The sequence below is a fragment of the Mirounga angustirostris genome, unplaced genomic scaffold (genome assembly GCF_029215605.1).
Source record: "Mirounga angustirostris isolate CCGP_5_RB_7025 unplaced genomic scaffold, mMirAng1.0.hap1 SCAF_9, whole genome shotgun sequence".
In the NCBI taxonomy this organism is placed as follows: Eukaryota; Metazoa; Chordata; class Mammalia; order Carnivora; family Phocidae; genus Mirounga; species Mirounga angustirostris.
In genome coordinates this window covers 42871289-42883776 of record NW_026991717.1, presented here as the reverse complement: position 1 = coordinate 42883776, position 12488 = coordinate 42871289, and the positions used below count along the sequence as shown (strand labels likewise).

At 48.4% G+C, this 12488-nt stretch overlaps 1 protein-coding gene across 16 annotated transcripts in view; it reads left to right on the top strand.

Annotated features, from left to right (window-relative positions):
- TLN2 (talin 2) overlaps positions 1 to 12488 on the top strand; it is a 430586-nt gene that overhangs the window by 353353 nt on the left and 64745 nt on the right. For all 16 annotated transcript variants that reach the window (XM_064570358.1, XM_064570361.1, XM_064570366.1 and 13 more), the window contains 2 exons: positions 766 to 936; positions 9221 to 9367. In XM_064570358.1, the coding sequence (XP_064426428.1) occupies positions 766 to 936; positions 9221 to 9367 (318 nt within the window). The remainder of the gene's footprint in view (positions 1 to 765; positions 937 to 9220; positions 9368 to 12488) is intronic.

Below are 12488 nucleotides of genomic sequence, written 5' to 3'. Positions count from 1 at the left end.
GGGATTAGATGAAGCATGGTCAGCCTGTAGCAGAAAGCCTGGCATGTGGGATGTGCCCAAGAAATGTCTGTGACACGTGACCCCGCCCAGCTGGTGGGCGCCCCGAGCACGGAGGCCTCAGCGAGAACCGTGCTTCACCACCTGGCTTTTCTCTTCTCCCGGTCTGGACTAATCAGGGACAGAACATTGGGACCAATGTGAAATCACGTTCGATTTTAATGCAAACCCACGTTAGGTCGACATGCTCAGGGCAGAGGGCAGTTGAGTTGGCTTCTTGAAAGCCTTTGCTGTCAGGCTGCTTCTCTCAACGGCCCTGCTCCCCTGCCCCTCCCCATCCCCCTTCCTACGCGTTAAGATGCTCAGCTCTGGTTCTTTCAAAAGCTTTGCTGTTGACAAAGTTAAAATCTGTAAAATTCTCACACCCAACTCCAGATCACAGAACATATTTCTTAACACTTCTGCCATGATGAGAGACAGGACAGAGAGCTTGCCAGAGGAGGTAAAATCCAAGCGAGAGTTCGTTAACGAGCAAGTACTTTTAAAAGTAAAATTGAGTGATGTAAGTTCTCAGGGTGTCATGTATAATATGATGACTCTAACTCGTGATCTGGATTTAATAATAGGAAGAAACAAAAGTAGATTTCAGCAGGTCTGCCTCTCGCTGTGCATCATCCCATCCCTGTCCCAGTCCCATCCCCACTAGTGGGGCCCCTAAAGGAGATACGTGGATTTACATGATGCATCTGTGGCTTTTTTTCTTGAAAGGTGACACAGCTAGCAAGCTACTTTGAGCCCCTGATCTTAGCTGCAGTCGGTGTCGCCTCCAAGATTCTGGACCATCAGCAGCAGATGACAGTGCTGGACCAGACCAAGACGCTCGCAGAATCTGCCCTGCAGATGTTGTACGCAGCCAAAGAAGGTGGAGGAAACCCCAAGGTACAGTTTGGGATCCCGGGGACTCACCTAGGGCAGCTGAGAAGCCATCAAGTATTCTTCAATATTGAGTCCCTCCAAGGAAAATTTCTCCAGTTCTTGGTCGATAGTATGTGCCTTCCCACTCAGAGGTGGGCAAGAATCTTCAATTGGCCTTCACAGGGACCTTTAAGGGGAACATCAAGAAATATACATAATTAAGCCTTTTTGTTAAGTTATGTTTTCCGTGTCAGAATATGTAGGCAAGCATCCTTGGGAAAGGAAAACATTGTGTGGTTATTGCAGGAATAAAAATTAATACCTGCCAGGCACCTGCTCAGTGTTGACACCCAGCTGTGCAAAGCAAAGCTCAGTTGTTTTCCAATGAATATCATTTCCATTCCTGACACTCAGGTTCAGATCAGAACGTGGGGCAAGGTCACCCATGGCATGTGTTTCTATTGTCTTGGATCAGCAGTTGCATATGAAAATCTCCCTTACTGGTTTGCAGGGGGAACATTTCCTCAGCTCGATGTGTCTGTCACCCAGCTCCTTGAAGTGGCCAAAAATGGTGACGGCAGGCCATCTCTCCTCTCAGGGGTGATATTGTGTCCGAGTGATTGTTTTACTTGTGAAACCATCTTATAAGTTCCCCCGGGGTTCTGGTACCTTGAGAGGAGGTCGGAGGCTCCTCCTGCTATTTGTACCTTCTGGCAGGTGCCTCCACATAGTCAGTCTGAATTTCCTGGGTCCTCACTTAAGCAGACTACACTGTGGGAACACAGGCTGGAACAATTTGTGTGGGATACTTGCCTACAAGCTATAGGAATCCCCATTATGTACGTATTCTTCTTAGTGTGTTTTGTCACAGCTCTGAGGTCTTCACATCGATAACTTGGTATAGCAGGGAAGACTCTGGAGTAAGAGTGAGAATCACAAAATAGTAACCTTAGGGCTCACAGTTGCTGAGTGCTGGTTCTATGTCACCTCTTATACCTTATATCCTCTTAATATTTAATCTTCATAAAAATCCCATGGTATAAGAAGGTTCCCATTGTACAGATGTGGGAACTGAGACTGCTTAGGTAAGTCATCCCACATCACAGGAGAGGTGGATGTCGAGTCAGGACTGAGCCTACCCCCTCTGGAAACACAGGCCGACTGCCCAAAGCAAGGGCCGGAGAGAGGTTGAGCAAAGTTGCAAGCAAGAGCCACATGTGGCTAGTCGGTCTCAGAAAAAGAAATTATTTGGCACATAAGGGTGGCTCGAGGCATGCTGGCAAGGAGGAACAGCATATGCAAAGGTGTGCGTAGGGTTATGAAAGGATTGAGGTATCTTTGGAGAATAGCGTGCAGTCTGATGTCCATGGAACATACAGAGAGTGGGGACGACCAGGGGGGAGGATAGACTGGGCTGTGTTATGACAGCCCTCCTCTCCCACACTCTAAGGCGTTTGGGCTTTTTTGTAAGCAGTGGGGACTTACAACCCATCCAGAGTTGAGAAACACCGCTCTGGTAGCAGCGTGGATAATGTCTTAGACTTGGGTTTTCTGAGTTCAGTTTTTCCAATCATGTATCTAGCAACTATTAAGAGCCTAATTCTTGGGCTGCTAAAAATAATGAGAGCCAGCCAGCGCCCTCAAGTTGTTCTCAGTCTTCTGGAAAGAAAAAAGGCTTGTTGCTGAAATGGTGAGGTTGAGCAAGAAGAACAAGAATGCCCTTCTGACTAATCACTGAGTGATAGGTGCCCCAAGCTGGCTCAGCCCCCTTTGCACCTGCCACAGTGGCGAGGTGGGGAAGCAGAGTGGGACTCGCTTCCAGACCCAGCTCTGGGCTGTCTTTTCTCCATGGCTGAGTGGCACCTTGCTCCACCCCGACCCGAGAGGATTCATTCCCAGCAGAATAATTCCAATTAGGCGTTTTCTGGGTTTTTAAGGTATTAGCGCGTCTGCTTCGGCTGCAAATTCAGAGCTCCTGGCAGAATTCTGTTTTATACCAAGAAACTCAGGGTCAGGAGCATGTGTAGTCAGCACTGTAAGCTTTACAGGACATCCTGTGCTTGGGAATGGTGGCTGGACATGAGAGTGGGACAGTTTTCAGTGACTGAGCTGAAGCATTGGTGACAGGCTGAGACATGATGAGTGAAGGCAGGACAGGTACATGTGTCTCTCCCCTCCCTGGCATCCTGCGTTCAGCCTGTGCATTGTCTGCAGACCCTGACAAGCTCATCACAAAGGATGCCTAGGACACTACAAGCTGGGTTTTAGGTCCTTTCTTAAGAGGCTTAGTGTACAGATTTAATCACCTTGGGTGCTATTCTTTGGGCAAATATTTCCTAGGTGTTACTTGCTAGGTCTTAGATGATGTGTGTATGTATGTGTTAGATGTTGTGTGTCACTGTTTGCCGAGGAAATGCAGTTAAATGATCATCAGTGTTTCTGATGGAAAAGAGGATAAGCTTTGGAGTCCAATATAATTGGATTCAAATCCCAGTTCTGCCTCTTGCTAGCAAATTACTTCATTTCTTTGCTTCCTCATCTAAACAGTGGGGTTAATAATGAATACCTCTCAGGGGTCATTATAGAGATGGACTGAGATAATGTGCCTAACACAGTAGGTATTAAAAAAAGAAAAGAAAAGAAAGTGACAGCCCCAGAGCCTGGTGTTAATGAGTCCTACGATCACGAGGCATTTGCTGCATAGCCTCACCCTCGCCCCACTGAGCCCCCTTCCACACTCATCTCTATCCCACCCAGCTCCCTCCTACATCCTCCTTGAAGGGCCCCTCCTGCTTCTCCGGCAGGAGATACCCAGCCCTGTGCACTGCTGGGCAGTTCTAATTATTAGTTGGTTTTTACCCTTCTGCTGACATTGACTTGTGTCCCCCAACCCCCTGTGGCCTTCTCCCATTTTCCAGATTCCTGTGATGTCTATGCTGGGCTTTGTAGCTGAAGCGCTATAATACAGAAATAAGGCTCCCTTGGAAGTAGACTTCAGACACGTTTCCAAAAAAGAACCGAGTCTGATTTTTCTCCCGTGTTGTGCTGTGAGGAGCAGTAACAAGGAGCCCCTCCAGAATCTAAAATAATGACCTCATTGTTGAGCCTTCTGAGTCCACTTCCCAGATTGCTGGTGGGCTTTTAAGCATGCCTTAATTGAGCGCCTACTGTGTCTTTGGGTGTCTGAAACTTGTGTGCCCAGGTGGCCGGCGTGTGTCATTTGGATGTGGCTGTGTGGTAGGGATGAGGTTTGCCATTGGAGTTGGAGGAAGCGGCCCTGGGAGAGGCTCGGCGTAATTGGAGGAGGCTTCACAGACTCTCAGCTGACCCGTTAAGGGTCTGTGGCTTAAATATGTGGAACGAAGGGGAGCAGGCCTAGAGAACTCCTCGCGAGAGCAGATGGGAAGGTAATTGTTTCTGGGACAGCCAAGAGCGAGGATGTGTTTTTGTAGGTTTGGATGCCCCGGTGTGGAGAAAGTGTCCTTTACATTTTCTAGGGAGTTCAGAGAGCAGTCTTGTGATTTACTGCTGTTGCCCCCACAACCTGCCTCTTGGACCTTCCTCAGCCCATATGGGATAGCAGCGCTCACTTCTGCCCACAAACGTGCACTCGGCTTGAATATGAGCGTAAGACAGAATTGTTGACGTTTTTGAGCTACCGGTGATCATCTTATTTGAAGTGAGATTTAGAGAAACACACACCTTCCAATTTTACCATTTTCATAAATACTTGTATGAGGTGCTCTCTCAAGAGGGTAATGTGCAGGAAATACCACTTTTCAGACTTCCATCATCAAAAGCAAGCAATCTGCACATTTTGTGTTTTACCTTCTCTGTACCGTGAAATCAGCCATCAACCGAAATTACCAGTTTCCTCCATCACATCCCTAAGAGAGCATGCTGTGTGTCCTGACACACTCAAGACAACCATCCGTGATCGGACCAATGCACAGCTTGTCAGAGGTCGTATGGAAGACCTCTTCTGGATTCCCGTGGCTTTTCCATTCCACAGGCGGAGCCACACCGCAGCCTCCTCTTAGAATTCTTCCCTTTCAGTTAGCCAGTCAAAAGAGTTACCATTTACCTTCCCTCCCTGGCCTCCTTACCTTCTCATCCACCAAAGGGAAGGTGCGATTTCTTGGGTATCGGAAGGGTCGTCTCCCTGTGAGGTGCGTTAGGGCAGCCGTGGCCACTGTGTGGGGGCCCCCTGGTGCCTGGAGCAGCTCGAGTCTGACGCTGACTACCTGGTGTCAGGTCAGATTTCCCAGGTTAAGGGCATTACCCTCAGTTCAGGCACCAGCCGTAAGCTCCAAGGCTCCCAGTCCATCCTCACTCTGACCAGGTGGTTCCAAGTTCAGGGGGTTCTCTCTACCCCTTCATCTTCAATAATTTGCTGGAATGACTCACAGGACTTGGGAAATTGCTCTACTTACTATTACTGTTTTATTATAAAGGCTACAAACCAGCCAAAAGAAGAGACACAGAAGGTGAGGTTTGGGGGCATCCTAAACATGTCCCAAAGATGTGTCACCCTCTCACCTTAGTAGGTGAGACCTTAGTGCATCACCAACCAGGGAAGCTCACTCCAGCTTTGCTGCCCAGAGTTTTATTGGGATTTCGTTATGTAGGCTGGATTGATTGAATCTAGTCATATGATCAATAATCCAGTCTGCAGCCCCCTCACATCCCCCGAGGTCAGGCTGATATTATGTTGCTCAAAGCCACAACCCTCTAATCACATGGTTGGTCTCTCCAGCATGGCCAGCCCCCACCCTGAAACTGCCTACAGGCCACCATGAGTCGCCTTCTTAGCCTAAACTAATGTGTGGTCCAGGGAGCCCCCATGAAGCACAGAGGCAGTCCAGTATCACTTGGGAAATGGTAAGCACTTGAAGGCTCCCTCCTCAGAATCTAGAACAAAAATCAGCCAAATGTTTTACCATTTCACACCCGGGTGAGGTTCCGGGGTTGGGCTCATCTGGCGGCAAGTGCTGAATGAGGGGGTCCCGGCCAACTTTGGGCATGGTAGCAAGTCCTGAGGCCCCTTGCCTTTCCATATGGCACTTGGGTGCCGTCACCTTGTTTAAAAGCACCATGTTGGAGGGGAAAGGCTGAAATTGGATGGCATATTCCCTAGATTAAGGTTTGTTTTTCCAGTAAACGCTGAAAAATTTGACCTGATCTGACCATCTGCTCAGTTTCCCTTTGACCAGCGGCATCATTTCAGCAGATGGCCAGCCAGTCGGTGGCCTTGGTCGGCCACCAGATCCATAAGTTTTCGTGCTTAAGCTCCCATTTTCAGATGGCGACTGTCAGAGGGGTCCCTGGCAGGGACGATGTCCAGCTCTCGCCTTCCGGGGGGCTGGGAGGACGAACGGGATATGCACAGCAGTGCTGAGCACAATGCCTGCCACAGAGGAGCCCCTCAGGAGTGGCGGCAGCTGGTGGCTCTTCCTGCTGTTCTGGGCCTTGATACTTGATATTGCTTCCGGTTCCCTGCCTGTCTCCTGGGATAAAGCATTGTCTGTCAGATGCTCAAATACCTGACCCAGGATACAAGAACATAGATTTTGTAGCTGTCTGGGCCCACAGGCTGGCTCTTGCCCTGTATAGAGTACACACTAGCCCTTGGCACCTTGCCCGCATCCACCTGAATGCCGTTGTATATTCTTGGGCCAGTCAGAAGAGCCGGGGCAGGTCATTGCAGCAAGCGCGAGCCCAGTGGACGGCTCGAGGCAGGGAGGGAGGGAGGCCCAGGTCCTGCTCTGACTCTCCACGAGCCCTGTCTCGGCCCTTAGCTCTGCCATCCATGCCTGGTTGGCAGCACAGAAACAGATTGTTCCATTTATTTCTAAACAAGCCTCTCTGGAGGAGAAATTTGCACCAACAGCCTGTGAAGGGTATCCTTGTAAAAAAGGAAAAATACCTGTGAAAGTAAAAATGAGCATCTCACCCTTTACATGAGCCCCCCCTAGCGACTTGATCCAACCGTTCATTTGCTGCAAACCCTGTGCTTCTAGAGGGAAGCAGAGCCAACTGTTGGCAAGGAGCACGCAGTCTTATTGGGGAGGGGGCAGGGTTGAGGAGGAGGTAATAGGAGGAGGCGGGAGCTGTATGCCAGGCACCGTGCCAGGCACTTCCCATACAGTGCACTTGTCAGCTAATTTTCACAGTCCACATCCTTTCTGCCTCTGGACCTTTGTACAGCCCGTGCCCTCTGCCCGGCACATTCTCCCTTTTCTCCCCTCCTCACCCCATCAACTCTGCTGGACACTGATCTCAACTTCAGCCCAGACACCTCCTCTGAGAAGTCCTCTCTGACCCCAAGGCTGGCTTCGGAGCCCTTCTTAGGGGCTGTCGCAGTTAGCTGTTGCTGCAAATAAGCCATCCTAAAACTTAGTGACTTAAAACAGCACCATCTGAGAATGATCTCTGGTGGGTCTGCAGATCACTGAGTTCAGCGAGGTGGTTCTCACTCAGAGTCCCTCCTGCCACTGCAGCCAGGTGGTGGCTGGGACTTGAGGGACCTGAGGGTCAGTCGCTCCCAGGTCTGGTGCTTGAGCTGCAATCAGAGATGTTCAGGGGCTGGGGCTCCGTGGGCAGCCCTTTGTACCTCTTTGTGGTCTCACTGTGCAGTCTGCCCAGCACAAAGCCTCAAGACAGCCAGCCTCCTTACACAGAGGCCAAGGACCACAGGCACATGTCCTGAGAGAGAGCCGAGCAGAAGCCGTATCATGTTCCAGTATTGAGCCTTACTTTCCCCATATCGTTGTCTCTGAGGCCTTCACCTCTGGATGACTCTCTGACTCCAGAGTTGCTTCTCAGGGCTGCAGGGATCCAAAGGAAAGCCAATGAGAGCATGAGGACAGAGGCATCCAAGGAGGGCTGCTGGAGGAGGTGGTATTTAGGCTGGGCCTTGAAAGAGGGCTAGGATTTGCATGGGGCAAAGGGAGGAGGCAACACAATAGAACCAGCTGCTGCCAGCCAAGGGGGAGAGGGTAGAGCTGGGAGGAGGCTGCGGGGTGGGGAGTCAGCCAGGACTGTGCCAGGGAAGGGGTGGAGGAAAGAAGTCCGGAGAGCGAGTCCCCATCCGAGGTGTGAAAAGAGTCAAGGGATCTTTGTTCCTCAGGGCTATTTGTCTCTCCTAACTTCTAAGTTAATTTAATTTTTTTTTAAGATTTTATTTATTTGAGAGAGAGAGAGCACAAGCAGGGGGAGTGGGAGAGGGAGAAGCAGACTCCCCGCTGAGCAGGGAGCTGGATGCAGGGCTCAATCCCGGGACCCTGGAATCATGACCTGAGCCGAAGGCAGACGCTCAACCGACTGAGCCACCCAGGTGCCCTTAGACTGCTCTTATTATAAATATATGGTGCATGTATCCACATCATCTCATTAGAATTATGCATAGCGTTACTACAGTGATTCCCACTGTGCTGAGGAAGCCATGCCCAGGACCGCTTAGCTAGTAAGAGGTGGATCCAGAGCTAGAACCCAGTTTTTCTGATGGTGGGATCTTGGCTCCTTCTGCATCTTGCTACCATTGGAGGTGTTTTTTCAAGGAGCCTGGCACTACCATTGTTTCATCTGTCCATTCATTCATTTACCCGGCGCCTCCTCCGTGCTTGATAGGCTTGTGAAGCTCTAGCAAGTGTTGGAGCATCTCCGAATTACAGTCAGAGGGAATGTGTGAGCGCTCGAGACTTTGCCTGCAGAACATCTGTCCCTGGAGAACTTTGCTCCCTCGTCCCTCCAACCTCAGGGCAGTGTAATCTGTGACATAAATCCAAAGGCTGTTCATCTTTCTGCAGATGTATTTCTCCTCTATGTCACTACATTTCCATAATCCAACCTTCTTTGCAGGAAGGGAATTCTAGTGTGTTGGGCAGCCTCGAAGAGAAGTGCATTTGTCGTGAACATGTTTTTCCCTTTATATTAGTTTTTTTTTTTTAACTAAACCTATAAACTTGTGTCATTGGGAATCAGCGGCATTCTCTTGCTACCATCCTGAACAGACTAACATAAAACTGGTCCTGTCATAAGATGCTGTTTGATATTGCAATTTTATTTTTCCATTTGATTATAAAAAGACATCTTTTTCTATTTCTCTTTCTGATTTGTAGTGATTGTGCAAACAAATGTACCAAGATAAGGAAAAATCCAAATCACTGTGGTGCTCCATGATGGGGATAATGTTGTGCTTTTTAAGGTTATACCTAAAAGAAGTGAAGTGATTTCCGAGGAGACTGAGCACCATTTTCCTCTGCTTATGGAAATCTCTCACAGTCCTCTTTCCGCTTTCCTTTTTCAGGCCCAGCACACCCACGATGCTATCACAGAGGCTGCCCAGCTCATGAAGGAGGCTGTCGATGACATCATGGTGACACTGAATGAAGCCGCCAGTGAAGTGGGGCTGGTGGGAGGCATGGTCGACGCCATTGCAGAGGCCATGAGCAAGGTAGACCTGGGCTCCCAGGTGCTCACCTTCACCCCTTGACCCCAATTCGTCCTCGGTTTCCCTCAGATGTGGTCCCTAGGTGCTTTTTCTAAGGAGCGGTCAGCCAAAGCGGATACCAGTGACCCTCCTCTTTTCCTGAGGGTTCCGATCAATGTACACACATCCTATCCTCTGTCCAACATGTTATTCATTCTTGATTCTTCATTCATTACTTTTGGAAGCTACTCTCACCTTGTCTTCCAGTTTTACACAGGGGAAAAATAATGGAGAGGGAGAAAGTATCATTGGTTCCTTCACTTATAAAATGGAAATAGGTATTTACCTCCCTTGTTTACCTCCTAGAGTTGTCGTGGGAAACAAGAAGGGATTCCCAAGAGCTGGTCTTCGGAATGGCTACTTTGGAATCGTGGGGAGCACATTCCTAGGCTCTACCCCATCCCCGATGAGTTGAAATCTCTATGGAGTTGAGCCAAGGAATCTCTGGATTTGTTTTTTTAAGACTTTATTTATTTGACAGAGAGAGAGAGAGCACAAGCAGGGGGAGCTGCAGGCAGAGGGAGAGGGAGAAGCAGACTCCCCCCTGAACAGGGAGCCCGATGCTGGGACTCAGTCCCAGGACCCCAGGATCATGACCTGAGCTGAAAGCAGACGCTTAACCGACTGAGCCACCCCGGCGTCCCAGGAATCTCTGGATCTTTTAAATCTCCCCATGGTTTTGGTAACCAGGTGCAGAAACCACTTAAGTAGTATGTATGAAAGCCCGTAGTGAGCTCTTGGAGGCAACGGGCGTAGAAGAGAACGTGACAATCATTTCTCCTCTAGTGAGTCCTTGGTTGAGTTGGATCAATAGAGAAGTGTGACTGGAGAGTGTCTCCTGCTCTTTCCTCAAGGAGTCCTTCGCTAGTCATGTCAGTTTGATAGTCGTTAAAATTAACAATTGTTCATCAACATCTGATTTTCATTCTGTGATAGCATAGCCAAGAATTTTAGATTTTGTCCATGTTTTGAAACGTCCATTGTCAGATTGTGAATACATTATTATGGTTTTTCAGGGTAATAAGTGGTCTTTAATTGCTAATTTAGAGAAGACTGGTTGGTTCGTATCTCCATAAAGAGGTGATAGCCTGAAACTATAATTAGGATAATTCCCCTTAAACATTCATTAGGCAGTCATTACCAGACTGAGAGAGTCACGAGCCAGGCGGGGATGCCGGGACTGCTTTAGAGACCCCAGACGTGCCTTGTCAGATCACTCTGGTAATTTCTGCTGTGGGCTTCTCGTGCCTCAAATATGGACAGTTTGGCAGAAAGTGAGTGAAATTCTCCCTCTTTCTAAAGCCTTTGGGGAAGTCTCCATGGGTGTGTTTGGTTTTCAGGACATCGGAACACCCGAGCTTTGAAAGGAAGCCATGTTTGTACCAAGGTTATTCAATAATGGCGCTCCAGTTTTCTCAATACAAATTAGAAATTCAAATGATAACCTTTTTCTTCCTAGGAGAAGGTATTTTTCCGCATGACTCTAACAATAGGGAAGAGTTCCATAAATCTCTGGAATATGGAAGTCAGATTCTTGAAGGCTTTTTTTGATAGCCACTGAGCCTTGCATATCTAGATGGATTTTCAGTAAAGAAAGCAGCTCTTGTACTGTCTGATGTCAGTGGCTTGGCCGCTGCTCTCCCACTCAGCCCAGGACGCTCTTGACTCTTTTGGAAGGGCTGGGAGAGAAGTCTGGCGTTACCTGATAGCAATAGTTAGGAATTGCTAGCCACAGGAACCACAGAAGCCAGGAACAAAGGGTTCTTTCCTCCGTTCTGCAGAATATACAGTCGGGGTTTTATTGGTACCCCTAAACTCCTGTCTACCCAGACCTGACACCCAAGGTTCTACCCAGGGCCTCTTCCGCATTCTCCCCTTGTTCAGCCTACCCCAACCTGCCCATTACTGCGCACTTTGTATTAAGGGATATTCCAGGGTCTTTGAGCCCCTAAGCAGGAAGGGGTTAGAAATAGGGCGTTTTCTGAGTTTCAGAGTTTTGTTACAACATTGATGTACTGTCAGCATCGTTGTCTGAAATTCTCAAAGGCATTGAGTGACTGGCAGAAAAAAATGAGTGTACCCAAAGTTGAATCTAACTTGGATGTAATTTGTGCCACTTTTGGTGCTTCTGCTGTGGAGGTTCTTCCTGGAATTCTCTGTGTCTGAGCACCAGAAGGTTTGGGAATTGATAGGTTAATATGAAGTAATCAGGTTTGGGTGACCTTGGACAAAGCACTCAAGCTCTCTGAACCTTGGTTTCCCTATTCAATGAGGTTAGTGGTTCTCAGTCTTGGGGATTTTGTGACCCACTACTTTTTCTTTGTTTGCTTTTTTGTTTGGGTTGTTTGGTGTTGGTGGTGGTGATGGTTTTTTTGTTCTTTCTGACCAGGGGAGGAGGTTAAAGAAACAAGCCTACTCTCTGCATCACTACTATTTCATACAAGAAAGGTCATGTTAACATTCCCCCTCAAAAAGAATAGGAAGGCTATAATCTCAGAACAAAAGAAAGTTCTTTGAACTAAAGAAATTTGAGATCCATCCAAAAAAATTGACCACTTTGTTCTTCCCTTTCTCATTGTCTTCGGACTGGCAGGTTGTATTCTAAGCTGCTCTCCAGCTCCAGCTCCTGGTGTGTTTGCAGTTAGGCCATAGTTCATATGAAGTCTCCCGGCACATTGCTGGACCCAGTCAGTTTCCACCAAGTGAATGAGTCCAAAACTCAGTCCTCATTTGACCAGCAGGACCCCCATAGTGTGATGGAGATAATTGGCAGCAGCTATATCCCTGATAAAGAAACCCAGAAAAATCTAGCCTGGAGTCTGTGTTGATGCTTTGATGGAAATTACATTCCCAAACTGTGCAGCCACATCACACATAGGCTGCAAGGAGATGTTCCTTCGGTTCATATTGTAGTTAGCGCCAGCTTGTGACATGGAGCTCTTATTGAAGACTCCATCTAACATTTCCTAAGTGCCCTCTTGGCCCCTAGTCTCTGCCCCCACTGCAAACTATCTGGCAGAGATCTGCCAGGAAGATCTTCTCAAATATGTTGTTGTGTATCCCAGATCCCACCATTTTCCTCATG